Source organism: Nomascus leucogenys, chromosome 12 (assembly GCF_006542625.1).
Source record: "Nomascus leucogenys isolate Asia chromosome 12, Asia_NLE_v1, whole genome shotgun sequence".
Taxonomy (NCBI): Eukaryota; Metazoa; Chordata; class Mammalia; order Primates; family Hylobatidae; genus Nomascus; species Nomascus leucogenys.
Window position 1 is genome coordinate 80,629,968 of NC_044392.1, and position 22,410 is coordinate 80,652,377.

At 46.3% G+C, this 22,410-nt stretch overlaps 1 protein-coding gene across 1 annotated transcript in view; it reads left to right on the top strand.

Moving 5' to 3' along the window:
- The first annotated feature begins 7,190 nt into the window (after positions 1-7,190).
- Positions 7,191-22,410, top strand: part of ABCA4 (ATP binding cassette subfamily A member 4) — a 130,824-nt gene continuing 115,604 nt past the window's right edge. Inside the window, exons 1-4 of the mRNA XM_030823299.1 lie at positions 7,191-7,353; positions 15,141-15,234; positions 16,632-16,773; positions 19,498-19,637. Coding sequence (XP_030679159.1) covers positions 7,288-7,353; positions 15,141-15,234; positions 16,632-16,773; positions 19,498-19,637 — 442 coding nt within the window. The 5' untranslated portion in view covers positions 7,191-7,287. The remainder of the gene's footprint in view (positions 7,354-15,140; positions 15,235-16,631; positions 16,774-19,497; positions 19,638-22,410) is intronic.

Here is a 22,410-nt window from a genome sequence, read left to right on the forward strand (position 1 = left end):
CAAGCATTAGAGATGAGTTTTGCCTGTGCTTGAACTTTGTAAATGTAGGCTGTGAATGCTCTGCCAGGCTTCTTTTGTCCAGCATTATGTATGGGAGAATTATATTTTTGTAGATGTAGTTTATTCATGCTCACTGTGGTGAGAGATTTGGCTGAGAGAATATACCATAATTCATTTATCCATTCTCCCGTGACAGATATTTCCAAGTTTTGCTATTAGAAGGGATGTTGTGATGAACACTTGTGTACCTGCCTTTTAAACAATCAGTTCCCTAGATTTCCATCTTAGACCTTTCCCCTTACATAGTCTCCTGGAATATTTGGAATATTTGGGGGAACTCTGGAATATTTGGAGGAGCTGATGGACAAAGATTGTTTAGACATAAAAGCAGTAACTCTCTTTTCATTCCCAAGAAAAACTCATGAAAATGTTCAAGTGAGTATTGTTTTTGCAAATAGTACTATTTTCATAAGTTAAACTTCAATATCTACATGTTAATCCAATAGTAACAACAACCTGAAGTCCAAAATTATTACAGGCAAAGTGAAATTAGTACCAGCTGGTGTGCAAGATTTTTATAGGGGAAATTCAATTAGTAAAATAAAATTTATTTCTCAGCTGATAGGCCCAATGATTCCACAATACCTCTGAGTCCTTTAGTTCTATTAGTTTGGTCATTAATTTCTGCTCCACAATAATTAGAAATGAGGGGACCTCTTTTACCGTGTAAATTTTCCTAGCAATGAAAGGTAGAAAATTGGGCATGCCATTCTTGCTACAATGACCAGCCAAATCAAAGCAATATGCAATAGCTCCAAGCCACATGGCTTACTAATAAGACCATGTCAAGTAAGAGAACAGTCAAGATTGATTAATAAGTAAAATTGAGCTATAGGCATTTTAGGTAAAAGTAAAGTTCTGGAATTACATTTGCATCAAGTTTGTAAAGTTTTTTTAAGTGTTATTCAATAATTCAGAAATTATTTTCATTTTGGTATAATCAGAAAAAAGTATGAATTTAAATTTACTGATATAGTTAGTAAGCTACAGTAATAGATATTAATCTTATTCTGTCTTGAGGAGATAGGGGGAAATGCCTTACCCCAAATCCTACAATTTTAAGTTTTTTCTCCTCCAAAGATATTTTAAAATATGGGACTTTTGGAGATATTTTTTCTGGAAAAATTCCTCTTCTCTGTGCCAAATGGTTTTGAATATCCATCACTTCTCTCTGATGGTAAACTATGTGATATTGCTTCTATTTTTGAAAACAAAGGAAAAATATTTTTACAGTTTCACTTTGAGGCGCTTTAGAAAGAATTCTGGTAATGCTGAGTGAATGATAAATAAATTTTAAACAAAAGGCCGATTCAGAATTGGAAACAAATATTTCACTTGATTCATTGGCCATAAAAGGATTTGGAGAATCAGTTGATATCATTTTAATGTTTTTATAACCTATGAAAGCACTTCCGTTCCAGCTAGTAATGTGCAACGGTTGATGTATTTTGAACTTGCCACACATCTTCCTACTTGGCTTGACACTGCTTAGCAAGTTTTGAAAACTTGTGAGCCTTTTCTTAAGAGATGCAGGAATTGCTAATATTGGGTATTTTGGATTTCTTTTACTTTCTTAGAAGATACTCAGGACAGTACATCTCTTCTCCTTTAAATTTTGCTGCAACTCCATTGGATTATGTTAGCATTTATAATACTTTTTTACTATTATTGCAATCATGGACCTACCCAGGAATTTTATTCGGATACTATGGAAGCCAAATTTGAACTAATTTAGGCAAAAAGAGGTTTTATTGAAAGGATTGGAGTGTCTTACTGCTAATCTGCCTGAAGAGGAGGGGAACAGCTGTGTCCCAAGGATAGCTAGAACCAGGGACTCAGCTACAATTGGGACCCATGCTCTCTACCTCGGCCTCTCTGTGCATTCCCTTCATTCTCTGTTAACTGCAGATCAGATTTCTCCTAGGGGTGGGGAACACAGCCTCAGGTCCTCTGCTAGCCTTTGTGGCATTTTTATGCAAATTAGAAAAGGTGCTCCTCTGGGTGGATGCAGCCTCGTGGTTACATAGTTTGGTGAGTGGAAGACGCCTTTGTGAAAGGAAAAATGTACCTCCTTTGCTAGGAGGCAGCCGTGTACCAGGGTCCCAGGCTTGTTTAGCAAAAAACAAGTGAAATCCAGTTCCCAGTCTTTGCTTAGGCCCCTACGTACACAAACTGAACCTAGTGACCCCTAGTGACCCAGCATGGCCTCTAATTTCTCATCACTTCTGTACTTCTGTAATGATTAACCCAAGCTTCTCACAGATCCATGCCCCAAATTTCTGTGAATAGGCCCTGATTGGCCCAGCTAAGATCATGTGATCACACATGACCAATCCACTTTGGCATTAACAAGCCTACTACAGACTCTTCCCTTGGTGTTGGAGTCACTCCTAGAAAAGAGCAAATCTTTGTGAGCCAGGCAGCCAACCTGCTGGCAGCTTCCACTCAGCCTTGGAGTTTTTTCTATGTGTAACTTTCATAAACTGAGACTTATTTATTTATTGCACTATCATCTCATGAAATATTATTGTGTAAGCTGAGGAAACATGTTATTCATGATGATTGGAGTTTCAAGTTTTAATTGTACAATGATTTAGTTTTGAGTTTGGTAGAAATAAATTCAAATTTAAAAATCAGATATTTTTCATCTTACATTATGATGTCCCAAAACTGCCTTTATGCTTGTGACATAGATTCATAATGTCTTCTCATTCCACCTATAATCACTGTTTGAAATAAACGTATGTCTAATGATATATTTAGGGACATTCTATTTTCTTCAGCTTGTTGCAAGTGAATTGATGGTGATCTTTTGGTATTGGTTTCATTATCAAATTTATCTCCACTCCAAAATTACAGTAATTTCAAAGTAATTTTGTCTATATATTTTTCCATAGCTTTTCTTCCAAATAGAAACTTTAAAAAGTTATAAATTACTTCTCTCCACTACTGAATTTTTGTTTGCAGAATAACTGATGTAAGTAGCAGAATGCCTCTTCCTAATTCAACCCTCAGGAATAGAAGCGAGAAGATCTTTAAAACTTCACCATTTTCCTTGACTTGTTTATAATTCTGAATGTAAATGTGAATTGATATGGTCTATGGCTTAACATCACAACTCTCAATCTATGTTCAGGGTCCTAGCTCAAAACTACTGCCAGGACCACACCAATTTCATATTTACCCTGATCAATGTGTGTTAATGGTGATAACTATGAGAATGAAATGTACAGTTATCAGTATAATTCTTGACTCACTAGGTATATCCTCAGAAATGTATGGGAAAACTAAACACAGCTTTTAGTTTGACATAATTTTTAAACAACTGGAGTTACCTTGGGAGAAAAATCCTACCAAATAACTATAATATTGAAAGAGTAAAAAAGAGTTAAATGTCCTTAACATCATTAATCATTTGGGACATGCAAATCAAAACCACAGTGAAATACCATCTCACACCTATTAGGATGGCGATGATAAGAAGAAAAACAGAGCATAACAAGTGTTGGCCAGGATGTGGAGAAGTTGGAACCATTGTACACTGCTGATTGGAATGTACACTGGTGCAGCTGCTAAGGGAAATAGTATGGTAGTTCTTCAAAAAATAAACAGTTATACCATTCGATTCAGCAGTTTCACTCCTAGGTATATACCCCAAAGAATTGAAAGCAGAATCTCAAATATTTGTACACCTATGTTCATAGCAGCATTACTCACAATAGTCGAAAGGTGGAAACACCCCAAATGACCCTGGATAGATGAATGGACAAACAAAATACGTTCTATACCGACAATAGGATATTAATTGGCCTTAAAAAGGAAAGAAATTCTGGCCGGGCGCAGTGGCTCACACCTGTAATACCAGCATTTTGGGAGGCCGAGGCAGGCAGATCACCTGAGGTCAGGAGTTTGAGACCAGCCTGACCAACATGGAGAAACCTCGTATCTACTTAAAATACAAAAAAAAAAAAAAAATTAGCCAGGCATGGTGGCGCATGCCTGTAATCCCAGGTACTCGATAGGCTGAGGCAGGAGAATCGCTTGAACCCAGGAAGCGGAGGTTGCAGTGAGCTGAGATTCCACCATCACACTCCAGCCTGGGCAACAAGAGCGAAACTGCATCACAAAACAAAACAACAACAACAAAATTCTGACACATCTGCTATGATCTAAATTATGTTTTCCTCTAAAATTCATAAATTGAAATCCTAACCCCCAAGGTGATATTAGGAGGTGAGGCTTTGAGGAGGTGATTAGGTCATGAGGGTACCACCCTTGTGAATGGGATTAGTGCCCTTATAAAAAGAAGCCCAAGAGAGACCCCTTTTCCCTTCCACTGGATGAGGTCACACCAAGAAGGTACCATCTACATGTCAGGAAATAGGCCCTCACCAGACACCAAATCTATTGGCACCTTGATCTTGGACTTCCCAGCCTGCAAAGCTGTGAGAAATAAGTTTCTGTTGTTTATAAACCACCCAGTTTATGGTATTTTGTTATAGCAGCTCAAACAGATTAAGATGGCTTGCTACAACATAGATGAACTTTAAAGATTATGCTTTTCTATGATTCCACTTAGATGAGGTACCTAGAGTAGTCAAGTTCATTGAGACAGAAAATAGAGCGGTTGGCAGGGGCTAGGGGGAGGGAACACTGGGGAGTTAGTGTTTAATGGGTACAGAGTTTCAGTTTTGCAAAATGAAAAAGTTCTGAAGATGGATGGTGCTGATGGCTGCATAGCAATATGAATGTATTAACACTACTCAATTGTACACTTAAAATAAGGTTCAAACGATACATTTTATTTCATGTATGTGTCAATCTCAACAAACTGATTTGTTCAGGCAAGAAAACTGGTTAGATGGGAATAATACTATTAGAGCATCATCAATTGAATATTAACAAAGTGCTCATAGTTTAACTTTCTCCTTTCTAGCTCAATGAAGAATGGACCATTTTGAAACTATGACAGAACATTATTTATATAGCTGATGTCTTTGGGAATTGGAAGAGGCATATTCCTTCACCAGCTGTGGCTCCCCTTCAGCAACCTCATATACTCTCCAAGCTTCTCCTTCCTGGGTCACCAGTTTAATCACTCCCAGGACTTAATCTTCCACCTATATGTTGACCACTCACAAATCTATGTCTCCATCTCACAAGCTTATTCTTGACTCCAGACCCAAGTATTCAACTGACTGCTGAATATGTGTGGTCAGATGTCATAGAACTTCAGCTTCAGTATATCAAATGCAAACCCCTGTTCTCCCCCACTGCCTCCTCCTCCCCACTGGCCTTCCTCTGGCATTCCCTCCTCAGTTATGAGCACCACCGTCTCACTAGCCAGCCAGTCAAGCCCCAAATTCCATCTAGCTGACTTCTGCCTCTTCCTCACCACCCTCTTCCAGTAACTCATCCAGCACTGCTGTGTCTCCTTCCTTCCTATCCCTCCAGTCCCTCCCCTTCTCTCCATCATGGCTGTCACTGCATGGTTCAGCCTCTCTAGCTCCCCCCAAACCACCCCCACATTGCTGCCAAGGTGAACTGACTACTCTTGGCAGCCACTGGATTAAAATCTTTCATCACCTTCTGCATGATAAAACCCATATCCTTTAGCATGTAACAAGGTCTTAATGATTCTGCCAGAGCTTGCTTGGGGGTGGCCTGCACTTGTGGGCCACTCCAGTCACTTCACAGATCCTCAGTAAATCTCAGTTGAATCAGTCATCATCATCATCATCATCATCATCATCAATTTTTCAGTCTGGTTCCTGTCTCCTTTTCCAACACCCTCCATTCATAGCTTTCACTCCAGCCATGCTTCACTTGTGGTTTTCCTGGGCAAGGTAAGTTATTCCTCCCTGTCTTTGCAGAGTTTAAATGACTCTCTTGTTCAAGTACCCACCGTTGTCACGTGGGACCCTGAGCAAAGTACTTAATCTCACTAAGCTTTCACGCTCCTCATCTGCAAAACAGCAAATATGGACCTCACAAAATTGTAGTGAGGCTAAAGTGAAATAACATATGCAAAAGCAGTTTATAAATCATAAACTTACTATAAAATGTTATTTTGTAATTCTGCAAGCTTGTCTTAAATGCCATCAGCTCCAAGGAGCCTTTTTGCCATCGTAAGCAGAAACCATCTCTCTCTTCTTGGAAGCCCCACCATGCACAGCCTGTGGGCTCTCATCACACTCCTTGAGTTATTTGAGTTCAAGTCCTGTGTTTACAACCAGACCGCAAACTCTATGAAGTCAGCATCCATTCCTCTCTGTGGTTCTCCCTCCGCTCCATCCAGGTCTCAAGGGTCTAGAGTCTTTCAAAGAGAACACATTCTGAGATTTGAGGAGGCAGAGACAAAAAGTTCCATGGCAAAGTGCCAGGGAGGCTTCTGTTTGGGGTGTCCCTTGGGATCACAGATCCCTCACCTGGCGATGAGTCAACCCAGCACCACCCCATTGTAGGGTTGGAATGACAGTAATGGGCCCATCTGCTACCTCTCCTCATGCCCGCACCCCAGTCAGACATTGCAAGTCAATCACGGCTCTGTCCTGCTGAGCCTGGAGTGTTCCAGTGCCTTTTCCATCACAGCACCAGGCAGCCACTACTAGTTGATCAATTTCAGCACAAGAGATAAACATCATTACCCTCCGCTAAGCTCAGAGATAACCCAACTAGCTGACCATAATGACTTCAGTCATTACGGAGCAAGATAAAAGACTAAAAGAGGGAGGGATCACTTCAGATCTGCCGAGTGAGTTGATTGGACTTAAAGGGCCAGTCAAACCCTGGCTGCCGGCTCATGGCAGGCTCTTGCCAAGGACAAATGCCCAGCCTATATTTATGCAAAGAGATTTTCTTCCAAACTTAAGGTCAAAGATACCTGAAGACATCCCCCTCAGGAACCCCTCTCATGGAGGAGCGTGCCTGAGGGTCTTGGTTTCCCATTGCATCCCCCACCTCAATTTCCCTGGTGCCCAGCCACTTGTGTCTTTAGGGTTCTCTTTCTCTCCCTAAAAGGGAGCCAACACGGTGTCGGCCTCCTCTCCCCAACAAACGGCTTATGTGTAATTAAAAGGGATTATGCTTTGAAGGGGAAAAGTAGCCTTTAATCACCAGGAGAAGGACACAGTGGCCGGAGCCGGAGGCGCTCTTAGCGGCGTTTATGTCCTTTGCTGTCTAGGGGGCCTCATCTCTGACCAATCTGGTCTTCGTGTGGTCATTAGCATGGGCTTCGTGAGACAGATACAGCTTTTGCTGTGGAAGAACTGGACCCTGCGGAAAAGGCAAAAGGTAACAGTTACTGTCTGTGGTTTAAAAATGAGGTGTGGAGCAAATAAACAGGTTGGAAGTGTGGGGTGGGGTGGTGGGGTAGGGTAGGGGGTTGTGAGCAGTCAGCGGGCTTGTCGCCGATTAGCACTGAAGCAGTGTTTAGCTGGCTGGCCTTTCTGTAGGCCCCTCTGACAGTGCCCTTCCCAGGAAGATGTGTTTCTCTGTCCTCAGCCACATGAAAATCTTTTGCCCACTGTGCCCGTCGATCCATTGCCTGCCCGCCCCTCCCCCACCCCGTTTTACACCTGCCTGTCCAGTCTACCTCTCTCTAGGGCATCCACACTGAGCAGTGGGAAGAACTTTAAGCCCTGAAGAGCAGGCCAAAGGCAAGCAAGAACCGTCTCGAACAGCTTCCCAGCTTAGTGAGGCCTTATTTCATTGATTCTCTGAGGCACATTGTTTTTTCACGTTACCATTTCTGAAATTGGGATGCAGCTCACGATCAAGTCACAGTTTAACTGGACACATTTTTTTTTCTTTCTTAGTGGTGCAGAAAAATAACAGTGCATCTTGCAATTGACTGCGTCCTAGATTCTGTGAGATGCAATACATATTAACCATCATGCCCATTTCCTGAACTCTTTCAGTGAGCAGACACCAGGCTGGGTTAGACTGGAGCCCTAAAAGCACAACACAGATTCCACCCTGGACTGGCTTCTGTGCTGCCTGGGAAAACCCAAAGTATGTTTTGAGACCAAGAGCAACATAAAGTAGCATAGGCGGAATATTCCATGAGAAGTGCGGGCAAAAGGTGCTGGAGATCAGAGAACACCAAGACTGTACGTGTAAATGACAACCGGCTTTGTGCATTTTTTCTGGGGAAGGATAAGGAGTGACTATAAAACTGTAAAGAAAAAATGCACTTTGCTACAGCCTTGCAGAGTCATGCAAATGCCAGTGACTAAAGGAGCTGAAAGAGGAAGGAGGGGATAAGGGGTGGGGGCTGGGTGGGGGTGAGATTAGGACCATGGGAGCTGCAAGCCACTGGAGAGATCAGGAAGAAAGGGAGGGAGACCTGCTTTAGGCAAGAAGAGAACAGTATTTGTTCCAAATCTCGGTTCAGAATAAGTTCATGTAGGTGACGGGGCCAACTGGGACAGGTGAAGGCCTATGAATGAGTGTCTCAGTGAGTGTCTCCTTAGAGTTTAATATGAAAAGGTGTTAGCTAAGTACAGAGCTGGTACCTGAGAGAGTAAAAGAAAACTCTAAGGTATCATGGAGGTGGCAATTGCAGGACACAGCTCCCACCCCTAGGGCTGAGAGAACCAAGGGAAGAGACAGGAATTATTAAGACTTGGAAACATAGATGAGAGGTCTGTGGAGCTGACATTAGGACTTGGGAGGAAGGCAAGCATTGAGGCTGCTGCTGGATCTCTGAGCCTGATCTCGGGTCCGGACCCCTGAGGAGAAAGCCCTGGCAGGTTGGTGCATGTGGAGCCGAGGGACAATAGCTTAACAACCAGCATAAAAGAGAGCAGCACGGGACACGCTTCAGCCATGCGCATGGATGGCTCCAAAACCTGTGTGTGGCTGGCCCAGGACGCAGGGAGGCTGCAGGGGGAAGAGGCAAGTTAGACCTGGCTTGTCTGGGAAGCACCACTGTCCTCAGGCCACTTTCCTCTGTCAAGGCTGGTGCTGAAGTTATCTGTTGTCCCCAGGGGCCAAGTATTAAGAGTAATCAGAAACTCAGTCCTTTCTTCTAGGAGCTTCCCTTCTTGCATGAAAATCCTGATAAAACTGGAAAAAAAAAAAAACTCCATTAAATTTATTCATGTATTCATTCTTTCCTTCTATCAAAAAATAATCTCCAGGCACTGTGCTAGGTTCGTGGGTATACAATGGCAACAGGACCTCCCAGCCCCTGCCTATGTGAGGTATCTGTGGACTGTGGAGGAAAATCCAATATGCCATTTTTCTCTCTTTCCCATAAGAAATTACAACTCTCAGTTCATTTTATTCTCACTGTGCTCTTTGTGACCCTCAAAGAGGGGTCACATGATAACTGAGGACTATAGCTCCTGGCCTAAAACGAGCCCATTCCTGTGGCGCTCATGCCGCTGTGACAGAGAATAACCCTGTTTTCAGAATGCTCTGGTGTCCTCCCTCTCAATCTGGCCTTTCCCTGGCATGGGTGGGCGACTCCTGCTCAGGGACTCTGCCTTCTCCACAGTGTGCTCCCAGGGAGACGGAGCCACTCAGGCTGAGGGCCTTGGCCAGGGCACCTCCCAGGGCTGGGCCTGGTCTGGGCTGGCGTTCACTGGATGCCATCCTGATGGCCTGGAAATTGAGATTTCTGCCTGGCATGCCTCCCAATGGCTCCCCACCTGCTACCACATTCCAGGAGCTTCCAGGATGTCTGGGTAAGACAGAGGCACCCCCCACAGATTCAGTAGCTCTGAGAGGGATCTGTGGCTCCTTCCTAAACTTTTGATTCTTCTGGAAACTTCTGCCTCTAGAAGATGGTCCCTCTAAGAAAAGTACAACCACCCAGCCCATAATTCGGCTCCCAGGTTTTCCCTCAAACTTCCATGCCCCCTGTAAGCAGAGCAAGAGTAAAACCAGACACCACATTTCCTCATTCCTCAGCTCCCAATCCCTAAGGGCATAAGATGAAAATCTTCAGATCTCTGCTTTCCTCCCTCTTTTTTTCTTCTCTGTTAACATTCGTCAAGTGTCACTAAGTGTCTGGCACTGTACTAAGTGCATCACCTCCCTGAACTCTCCCAACAGTTCCACGAGAGAGGCCTCTCTGTGATCCCACCGGTACTGATGAGGTCACTGAGGCTCCAGAGAAGGATTAGTAACTGTCGGGGTTGGACCTGGGATTCACACCCATGCTGCGTGAACTGGTACAGGCAGGCATGGCCGTTACGCCACACTGACCCCCATGGATCAAGATCTATCCGATAGTCTGGTCACTGATATCACTAAGATAGAGTGACCATATAATTTATCATCTAATCAGGGCAGTTTTGAAAGTGAAAGGGAGCACTATTAATAATTGCATTGGGACAATAAATGTAAACTAACACTGGACCTGGCAAACTGGGATGTGTGTTTGCCCTGTACCAAGGTGAGCTAGACACAGCCACTGCCTTCATGGAGTTCAGAACCAGGCAGGACCGGCTCCCACGTATAATTACTGTGCAGCACAACGTGGGGACCATGGAGTAGAAGGAAACACGGGTGGGAGGTGAGGAGGAGGTCTGGGAGCTCAGAGGAGGCACCGGGGCTGGAGAGGGTGAGAGAAGACTTCCCAAGGAGTTCGTCCTGATAACGTGCATTCCCAATGACGAGAGCTGTCTCCACTGCACAAGACAAATATACATCTGCCCGTGTTGGCTGTGGACCTGGCGCCACATCAGGGAGGGTTTATGAAGATCACTAGGTGGGTCTCTTGGTGTCATCCCTTCATCCCAGCTTCTGGGTTAGGACGGATATCTGGGGGAGGCCTGAGGACTCATGAAAGTGGGGCGCTGATCATTTTTTGGACACCACACCTCTGAGCACCTGGGACAGCTGTGGCCTTTGTCCTGGGCCCAGCATCAGGCCGAGAATGTGGCAAGTACAGAGAGGCTGGGCACCAACTCCAGTGTACCCAGGCTCTGGGTCATGTTTGTCCAGGCTAAGAATTCTGTCCTGGTTCTCGGTGCAGAAGGAAGAATCATGGGGCTCATTTTAGGCCTCAGCTGCCTTCTGTTAAATTGAAAACAGAGCAGGAAGGAAGAAAATTTAACAGGCTCAGTTCTAAAACAACAAGCTCAACTGTGCCCTTGCCAGAAACCCCTCCTCCCCATGTCGATTGAATGGTAAAGAGAGGAGGGGAGGTGAGAGGGAGATAGAGGAAGAGAGAGAAAGAGAGAAAGGAGGAAGAAGGAAGGAAGAAAGGAGGGAGGGAGGGAAGGGGAAAAGAAAAGAAAAAGAAAGAAGGAAATACCAGTTTGGGAAAAAAGAATTTTCCACCAGCCCTTCTGAGCCTTGGCTGGGCTTAATTAAAGTTACAGACATGTGTAAAGGGCAGGGTAGGGGGAGTCTGAGCTGCTGAGAAAACATGTTTTTAATTATACTGTGGAATTTCTCCCTGGGGTATGTCTGTGCGCAGTTAAGCGTCAAGGACAGGGATGCCGCTCTGGGGCGGGGGTGCTGAGCATGATTTTGGAAGCCGGCAGAAGAGGCTATTGTGAAAACCAGACCTGTCAGGCTAGGAAAAGAATGGCTGGTGGTCTTTGGCCAGGGAGTGACGTGTGAAATGCAGCACCCGCCCCCAACCCCGGCCAAAAACAAACAAACACACTCTCACAGAGTTAGAGCAACAGTGACCTCTCAACAAATATTTTTCAAAGATTACCAACCACCCATTACCTAGAGCAGCGGTTCTCAGCCTTGGCTGCACGTTGGAACCACCTGAGAAGTGTTGAAAAGAAGAACCCTGATGTCCCATGCCCCAAGATTCTGATGTAGTTGATCTGGGGCATGACCTGAGACCCCGGCATGTTTTCAGCGTGCAGCCACATGAGAAGTGCTGACCTAATCAACAGGGGTGATGATTTGAGGGGCGGGGACTATAGGCAGAAAACAGCAGCCTAATTCAAGGATGAGAAGAGGGCACAGGTGAGGTAGAAACAGTCCTAGAGCCAGACAAAGAAGGAAGGAAGAAAGGAGCTGCTGATCCCTCCCCTACTCCTGAGAGGAGGCCTTTAAGTCACAGTGCCTTGTGGAGACCAGATTCTTCAAAAACACAAGAATGAGTGAGTGAGGGAGTGGGTGGATGCCAGGAGGTGGATCAAGCCTTGCAAGGGAGGATGACAATGCACTAGCTTGGTTTGGAAATTTTACCCCTGGGACAGGCAGGCCAAGCTGGCTGGTCCCCTCCCTGGTGCACAGCCCTCCCTCTTTATATATGGAGCAGGGGACAGTGTGTGGCTGGTCTCTTAGGAAGCACCATGGTTCCAAGCCAGCAACTGGGCAGTTCTGAATGCAAAAAGGAGGGAGATGAACGTAAGTGGAGGGCAGGCCTACAAGGTTGCAGATAATCTTAATTCCATCTCCTTACTCTTCTGCCTTTGCAACATCCCTGTGATCTTGTGACAACCCTGTAAGGCAATAACAAATGGCTCGTGTTTATTGAGTGTTACCTCATGCCATATTGTGCTTTTGTGTTTAACACAGTTGTCTCATTTCACCCTCACAACTGCTCTGGGAGGTAGGTCCTGGTATCACATCCATTTCACAGATGAGACCGTGTGGCATGGAAGAGTTGAGTGGGTTGCCCAAGGTCACATAGCTAAGATGGAACAGGCTGGATAGGAATCCCAGTAACTTGACCTCAGAGTAACCTTCTCTTAACCCTAAGTGTACACTGTAGGAAAAATGAGCAGTCCCATTTCAGAGAGGAGAAAACTGAGAATCAGGTTAAGCAAGCCCCAAAGTGATTGTTAACCCAGATCTTCCCACTAACTCCCAAATCAGCATCAGTGTTTAACATACCAGACCACTCCCAGATAGACGTTGCTGCATGGAAGACAGCTGATCTACTTGGTAGAAAGCCAATATTGCAAGCAGTTGTCTAAAGGAGTCAAATGTGTTGGATTTGAACTGGGTGTCTCATTTCTTTGGTGAAGACACTGGGAACAACTTCCAGGTTCCATCAATTGCTCCTATCACTCAACGTTGCTATCTTGCTGAACTTGTTCCCCAGCCTTACCCACTGATGGAATGATCCAGAATGGAAGACAAGACACCAATGTACATGACCCTGGGGGAGGCTGTTTCTTAAATCTACAGACTGTTGGTGACCTGAGCCCCATGTCACCAAAGGCTTTTCTGGAGAAGCCTCCTAGACCAGTCTTGACAAATGCTCACTCATTCCATGGGTATTTATTGGGCACCTATTATGAGTTCTGCCCCATGTGGGGTGCTGGAATCACAGTAGTGACAAGGACAGATGAGGTTCCTGTCCTCAGGAAGCTTACTGCCCTTGAGAACTTCACTTACTTGGAGGAGTGATGACCCTGAAGTGCGGTGTGTGTTAAGAAGGGGAAGTCTTGTAATCCCAGCACTTTGGGAGGCTGAGGCGGGCGGATCACCAGGTCAGGAGATCGAGACCATCCTGGCTAACACGGTGAAACCCCGTCTCTACTAAAAATACAAAAAAATTAGCCGGGCATGGTGGTGGGCACCTGTAGTCCCAGCTACTCAGGAGGCTGAGGCAGGAGAATGGCGTGAACCTGGGAGGTGGAGCTTGCAGTGAGCCGAGATCGTGCCACTGCACTCCAGCCTGGGCGACAGAGTGAGACTCCTTCTCAAAAAGAAAAAAAAGTGCCTCACGGAGGATCTATTCTTTTCTTCCCATATTGTGTGCGTGTGTGCGCGCTTCCTCCAACACATCCTCCCTATGCATATTTTGAGTAAAACATCTTGTAAGAAGTTACAGCTACATAATCACCACCTGCCCCTAAATAGTTTTTGCTTTTTCTTTCTTCAATGTACGATCATTTTCCCCCCATCAATTTATTTTTTAGTTTCTTATAATCTGGTTGCCAGTAGGCTGTTTTTTAAAAAGTAGAACATGGTTTGTTCTTACTAGCAGGAAAGGAGCATTTATTGAGCCTCTGCTACGGTGTCTTTTATTTTGCTGAGAGCCTATTTACATTTCTCTGAGAGGAAAACAACAAAGGGTTACATGAAAGACCATGTGAATAGCCCCTAGCTGATCTATTAAACTTGCTATTCCCCGGCCAGCTGCTTCAGATCTCCTTCAGATCTTATGTGTTTCCTTCCTAAGGTCCCTGGAGTAAGGGTTGCATAGAACTATTCTACTCTCCAATTCATGTGTCCCTCTCCCTCTTCATCTCCATAATTCCACATCTGCAACCCCCACCCCTGTGTGCAATGCCACAGGGTGTGGACTGCCACAGCCACTGGATCTGCTTTTGGAGTCAAGAGTCCTTAAGCTTCAAATGGAACCGAAATTTAAATACCAACTTTCAACCATATGTTGACATCAGCGGCCTCTTCCAATGTAAAAACCCATGGCAGTGTGCCCTGCTTTGTTTCTTTAAGCAATAGAAACTTGAAGGAAACATGTTGGTAGGCCAGAGTTTTGTTGGCTTTGCTATGGATCACAGTCATTTTTTTGCTCATTCATTCATTCATTCATTCATTCATTAAAAATGACCACATTTGCAAGGGCAAGGTAATGGGGAGGGCCAGAAAGGACACTGGCCCCAGAAACAGGAGGCTGGATTTTGGTTCTGATGCTGCCACTGCTGATGTGACACTGCACAGGTCACCTGCCTCCTCTGAGCCTCTTTCCTTATCCGCAGGGTGAGTGGTTATAGAGAAATCTTTACTACCTGTTACATCAGCATTACCTGGGAGCTTGTTAGAAATGCAAGTTCTGGTGGGGCCATACTGAACCTAAATCTGCATTCATGTGCCTAGTGACAGCTAAAATGCACTGAAGCAGAGGATCTTATGATCCTTTATGAGAGTCTCATGCTAATGCAGTTTTCTAAAATAGAAGCAGAGTGGAACCCAGATGGACACAAAATCTGGTTGATATAATAAAACAAGGTAGAGGGTGTATGGTGGGGAGGTGGTAAAAGAAGGAAACTGTTTAGGCAAATATACCACAACCAAAGTCCTACTGCACACGTGGGCTCTGAGGAGGGGTGTGTCTGCTCTGGTTACGTTTTCTATAATCTCTTAGCACCACTGAACTTTCTCTTTTTGTTTTGTTTTTCCAGATTCGCTTTGTGGTGGAACTCGTGTGGCCTTTATCTTTATTTCTGGTCTTGATCTGGTTAAGGAATGCCAACCCGCTCTACAGCCAACATGAATGTAAGCATAGCAGGGTAGCTTGGGCAAGCCCTGAAGAGACATTGGTCTGGGCCTTTTGTCTAGAAAGATCTTGGGGTGGGGGTGTGGGGATCAGATCCGTTTATCATCATTTCATGTCTATGATGCATGTAACAGATTTATCAATGTTACACAAATTATAATTTTTAAAAAATGTTTAGAGACAGGGTCTCATTCTGTTGCCTAGGCTGGAGTACAGTGTTGGGACCATGGCACACTGCAGCTTCTATCTCTTGGGCTCAAGTGATCCTCCTGCCTCGGCTTCCAAAGTGCTGGGATTATAGGCATGAGCCACTGCTCCCAGCTAATTTTTTTGTTTTTTCGTAGAGACGGAGTCACTACATTGCCCGGGCTCGTCTTGAACTCCTGGCCTCAAGTGATCTTCCCACCTCAGCGTTCTAAAGCGCTGGGATTACAGGCATGGGCCACCTTGTCCAGCCCAAATTTTCATGTTTTAATCCTACACATTCTAAGCAAATACTTGTGTGTAGTTACTAAGGGTCTGTGCACTTATTTTTGTTTGCTTTGTTTTTGCTAGTTTTTGTTTTTTATACCTAAACTCTCTCGTTTCAAAGAGAACAGATTTGTAGATGAGTTCTCTAAAATAGTTCAGAAATCTATATAGAGGATATATTATACATGGTGCCAGAGAAAAATGAGGACAAGAGATGCTATACAATTGTACTGAAGACAAATTTTATTTCTTGGACCCCTGAGCTGTCTGCAGACCTGAAAGGAACCTAGTGAGAGCCTCTGTTACACTCTGCCCCTGCGGGAAAGCCTTCACCTGGTTTCTGGCCCTCTGTGCAGCTAATGTGGAAGCCTCAAGCATTATGCAAAGCTGCCCAGTCCTCTGTTCTTGATCTTCACCCTCTCATTCATGAGTTTCAGGCCCCAGTTCTGAATCAGCCTCCTGTCCATCAGACTCTTCCTTCTTTACCTCTCTCCGAGGAGCCCATATCCTGCAGCCCTACTGCATGCTTGGGGGTAGGTGCTCAGTTCACCATGGCTGAAGGAATAGACGAGCCTCAGCCCAAGCAGCAGCAGCAACTGCGTGGAGGCCTCTTGAACTACACTCCTATGACCCTCTCGGCACAAAATGATGTGTCCCCCCTTGCTTCCCCTCCACAGTTCCACCCATGCCTATTACAACATCCGTCTGTCTCCCCACTACACTGGGAGCTTGAGAGAAGAGGCCATGTCTCTAGCACCCAGCACAGGGACTGGCACACATGAGATGCTCCTGCTTCTTAAATGCTGAGAATGAAGGAGGACACCAGAGGGGCCCGGGCCCCTTCCCAAAAAGGCCAACTCCTAGGTCTGCATCCTGCTTGGTCTCCATGACTAATCCCGTCTTGTTCTCATTTTCTATTTTAAAGGCCATTTTCCCAACAAGGCGATGCCCTCAGCAGGAATGCTGCCGTGGCTCCAGGGGATCTTCTGCAATGTGAACAATCCCTGTTTTCAAAGCCCAACCCCAGGAGAATCTCCTGGAATTGTGTCAAACTATAACAACTCCATGTAAGTGTTGAGATCCCTACCATGCGGGGGAGGAAGTTGCACACCCCTTCACGTGCTGAAATGCACACGTGCGTGCATGGAGCATGGAGCACTGAAAGAGTGTTCTTGTGGCTTGCTGAGCCCCTAACCTCTTAGGAACAGGGCGTGTTTCCTCTCTGGAACATTCTATTAACTGTCAGGGCACTTGGGGAGAAATCTCCGACCTAAGGCCACATGCACAAAATTTCTTGGTCCTTATATCCCCAGAATGTGACCTGGAGTCTGATGGCAGCCCGCTGCAGAGATGTGTCCACTGCCTTCCGGTCATTGACCTGCTTGGGTGGAGTGAATCATTGTAGGAGAAAAACTCAGTTCCCTCACCCTGATCAACCTGGACAGATCTCTCTTCCTTTAAAAGCTTTCTTGGACATCTAAGGGCTAGGAAAAATGTCAGGGAGCATTGAGAAGGTAAATGAAGTCAGGTTTACAAAGTGAAGTTTACTTCTTGGGAGAAAAATACAATTTCCAAATCCTCTGTTGTAATTGCCATTGGCCCCCTGGAGTGGTGAGATCTTGGAATATGGCTCGGGTGCAGTGGCTCTTCACTGTGGGCCTGCAAGCTATTCTGAAAAGCTGATGAAAACCAATGACCCCTCTCCCAAGAAAAATGGCCACATACCGAACATTACACTGTACATCTGATTTCAGGGAATTGTAGATGCCAGGTTAGTAGCCTCAGGTCTAGGATCAAAATTCAAGTCGAATCCCACAGGAAGAGGGTCTGCCTTCAGAATTCCCTTTCAGAGCATTGGGAGAACATCATGGAAACATATCCTAGAGACAGAGGCCTAGGGTGTGGACAGGGCCATCCCTCACCCGCTGTGCTGACCTTAAGCAGCACCTTGTGCAGCCCATACCTGAAGGCCACCAGCAAGGGCCTGTTGGGGAGCAGGCTTTACCCTACCTGTATAAACACCAGGCTAGGTGAAAACTGAGATACCTGGTTACTTTAGCTTTTTCCTTGGAGGAGCTCAGTATGATTCTTCCAGGAGAAGCCTGGTTTTAGACTAAAAAGAAAAAAAAGTTTGATAGGTCAACCTAATGATTGGAGGTGGCCTTCCCCACTGTGAACAAACTATGGCTGCCTGTGCGCTACAATGGCAGAGTTGAGTAGTTGTGACAGAGACTGTATGATCTGTAAGCCTGTAATTTTTATGTTTGCTGACCCCCCGAATTACAGGATAATAGAAGAGGAAACATCTGTCTTCCTAGCAAAGTCCAGGAAGTGGCATTTAGCGGGGCTCATATTGCTGCAAGCATTGCCTTGCAGTTTTAGTTTACAACTGCACTTTCAGCTTAAGAAACACCTGCCCATCCAGAGAGATCATGCGGGGTCACATGGCGGGATCAGGGAGGCCTGGAGACAGCTCAGTGGAGGCTGCATGGAGCTTTGGTGGGAACGGCCCTGGCAGTGTCTATAGATGTTATTGGGGAAAACTGAGGGGTGGGAGTTGGAGAAGGGGGATCCAGACTCTAGCTGTACTTGGCATTTGAACCCGGAAAGTTGGGTTTCATGTTTCGCACACACATTATGAGTGAAATATTGGCTTATTCAAGGTTATTTTGCTTGCAAGTCACGGAAACCCATTCAAGCGATCTGAAACCCCAGAAGGAAATCTATGGATACTAGACATTCTCACAGAGCCAAGGGCAGCAAGGCAGGGCTCAGGAGGGGCATGCCAAGACCTGGAGAGCTGTCAGGAGCTGCTTCCTCAACTCTCTTCCATCTGGGCCTGCAAGGCCTGGCCTCTGTGTTACTCCATTCACCTCTCTCCATGGACCAGTCTCCCCTGCTCCTCAGTGCCTGGGTTGCCATTGTTCGCGCAATTCACAGCACCTCGGCCTGGGCAATCAGAAGCTCATCTCTAAACACCATCCAAATTCCTGGGAACAAATTGGGTTGACCCAGCTTTATTCTCCCTGTCCCATCAGCCTTGGCAGAGGCCTGCATGTGCGTGCGTGCCTGTGTGGGTGTGCAGGGAGGTCCTTGTGGATGAAGCATGGCTCTCAGAGCCTACCTGCATGAATGGGTGGAAGGACAGATCTCAGAGAATTGGGTAAAAACTGGATAAAACCTCCAGTGATATCCACCAGTGTCACCCTGTTTAAAGCTTCTCTGGGCAAGAGACACACAGAGCATGGGACTAGAGGCGATCAGGCTCTGCCAAAACTGGGAGACTGAACAGATCGCTCACCATCCCTGTCAGTTAGCCTATATGTACAAGGAAGTAAAATTATCTCTTTCTTCTGCCTTGGCAGTATTGTAAGGATACTCAATGTAGTAGCTTGGTCGGTCACATAGTATCTTTAAAAATAGCATGAGATGGCCGAGCGTGATGGCTCATGCCTGTAATCCCAACACTTTGGGAGGCCGAGGCGGGTGGATCGCGAGGTCAGGAGATCGAGACCATTCTGGCTAAGACAATGAAGCCCCGTCTGTACTAAAAATACAAAAAATTAGCTGGGCATGGTGGCGGGCGCTGTAGTCCCAGCTACTCGGGAGGCTAAGGCAGGAGAATAGCGTGAACCTGGGGGGCAGAGCTTGCAGTGAGCTGAGATCGCGCCACTGCACTCCAGCCTGGGCGACAGAGCGAGATAAAAAAAATATATATATATAGCATGAGATAGTATTACTATTATAAAAATAACAGCTATTTCCTTATTAATGAGGCTTTGTCCTTACAGCTTGGCAAGGGTATATCGAGATTTTCAAGAACTCCTCATGAATGCACCAGAGAGCCAGCACCTTGGCCGTATTTGGACAGAGCTACGCATCTTGTCCCAATTCATGGACACCCTCCGGACTCACCCGGAGAGAATTGCAGGTAAGCGAGACTGCAGTGCTCTCAAGCATCACTTGCCTCACCTATGGAGAGACTGAAGATATAGAAAAGAACAGGGAGATTTGGTGAGAAATATACTAGCGGAGGCAGGAAGGGATGGGGTCTAGAGGTGGCTTGAGCATCACCTTGGTGAAGATGCCTCTTCCTCCACAGAAGCCTGGAAGGTAGGCAGTTGGGAAGGAAGGCAGGAAAGGTCTCATCCACGTTAAGTCTAGAGACAGAAAGAATGCTAAGACAGATGGCACTATGGGAAGTATGAGGCTAGGTCAAGGGCTGGGTGGGGGGAGAGGAGTTTACAGAGTTTGGTAAAGATATGGAGCAACTCTCACAGAGTTCTAGAGTGAGAGCTAACCAGGAAAATGAAGAAGCAAGGCCAACTATCATTAAGGAGCCAGTGAGGTCAGAGATTATGTGTTATCATGACATAAATATGCATAATTGTACTATTTCTCCCAGTAATATTTAGCACCCAGGCCCTGAGGCAAAGCAAGTGGAGAGTGGGTGATGCAGGGCTAGGGGTGTGTAGGGAGGCACCACAGAAGGTCAACAGGCAGGGGGCTGAAGGCAGGGACTGGACTACATGCATCAAGTCCAGGCTGCACAAGGAAGGATGAGAAGGCAGATGAGTACTGAAATGGACTGGGGGAAATGATGAGGCAAGGGAACAGAAGTCTCAGTGGGTGCCATGACCCTGTTTAAGTGATTGAGAAAATGAACAAGATGAAACGGTTAATGGCTGTGGTCAGAAAGTGAAACATGTGAATTCAGGATTTCGAAGGCAGGGTGGGTGATGACTGGCCCCCAGATGTGGCCATGGTGAAGTGGAGCAAAGGTGCAGGTGCATGGTGAGGGGAAGGAGGAAATGGGAGGTGAGGATGTTGGCCCCACATGGACACCATGGTTGTGCAGGAAGATGGCAGGAGCTGGGGACCAGGGAGGGAGCCACCTGGAGTCAGGAAGAGTGAAGAGGAAGGATGAAGGGGCTCCCGCTCCTGTGTCTCTCCTCGCAGGAGAAGAACAAGAGACAATCCGAGAGTAACAACACCAATGTGCCTTTACAAAGCGTGAGTGGGTGTTGTGTGCTGTCACGTGTGTAGTAGGCTCCTCTGGATGGCTAGAGGGACTGGACATGGCCACTGGATCCCACTCGCGAGAGCAGAGGAAATGAGTGGTCGTGAGGAAGTAAAGCCCCCCGAAATCCAGGGGTTACTGCAACTTTGTGTGTGGAGCGTGCCCTCTGAGAAAAGGCTGCTCTGGGGGAGATTGCCCAGGAAACGGGGCTCAGAGGCCACGAAAGCAGCTGTTAGGGGCTTCTGGGAGATGTATGCTCCTAGGATTAGGGGGTTGACTCTAAGGATGACCTTAGAGGTTGACAGGGATGAGGAAGGGGTCACCAAGGCATCTACCAGGGAAATGGGAGAGGCTGTATCGATAGAACAGCTTCTGCTGCAGGTTCCAAACAAGAAATGTGGGAGAATGGTTGAAATCAGCCCCGGACACACCTTCCCGTGTGTGCGTGCAGCTCCTTCAACATTCAGCTGACTTTCGGTGACTCCTGGGAGCCAGGCACTGGGCTAGTCTCTGGGGGTGGAGAGATGAGTCAGGCAAATGCCAGCCCTCAGAGGGCTCACAGGGCAGAAGGTGAGAGATGAGTGAGCAGAAAATGACCACAGTGCGTGTGGGGCCCGGTGGAGGGAAGTAGGGGATTCAGGGGCACAGGAGAGTCAACAGGGGAAACTTCTCCGAGGAGAATCTGATCCTCCTCCCACGCGGCCACCTTCTGAAGCCTTCTCTCCCCATCCGAGTGAGAAAGGACAGGCGTATGACCAGATTAAGATTCTCAATTACGTTCTCATTGTTTCAAACTAGTAAAGCATAGACTTTATGTAGTCACTTCTACAAACCGCATTACAAACACTCCATTCTTTGCTGCCCTGGGTAGAAAAGTTTATTTTAGTGAGCCCAAGTTTGAAGAACCTTATATGGTGTGAGTACAATTACCATTTTAATAGTAAGAAACCCCCCTTCCCCTATGCACCAACCAGAAGGTGTTTTTTTCCTAATTTAAACAAACAGATGCAGACGTGGGCTGTCCAGCTCCTGGCGGGATGACATACCTCATGCATCCAGTGGGTTTGATGATGAGGCAGACATTTCACTTACGTGTCTGATCATCAGATTGAGTCCTGCTGGGAGGAAGTGTGAAGGAAGTAATTTCAAACCACAGTTTCTCCGTGGCTTTTACAATGTGGATATGAGAACCAAAATCACTACTTCTTAACCCTAGAGCAGGACTGATTTTGAATTGGTATGCAGACAGTTCCTTCTGCAGGCTTCGGGCTGTGAGAAGTCCCTAACAGAGCAAATCTGGGGACAAGGGCTCAGGAAAGGCTGGCCACGGCCCTCTGGGAATGGGGGCTCTGCAAGATCCCTGGCCTTAGAGGCTGTGAGAGGGAACAGGGGTCCATCCCCAAGTAAGGGACATGGTCTTGGAGGAAATCCCAGGCCAGGGCCTGAAGGGCACTGTCAGGAACACAGGCTGTTTCAGGCTGTCGAGATCCACCGGGGCGCTGCCCACTGTGAGCACGGACTCCTCAGGCCAACGTTGCAGAAGAGCCCACCTTTGAAAGCGAGCGGGTGGGGGTGGCGGGGCTGGTGCTGGTGCGTGCTTCTGCGCAGCCGCCTGGGAAGGTATGCCGCTGGTTGACCCACGCAGAGGTTTTCTTTCATGGCAAACCGGTAGTACTGCATTCTC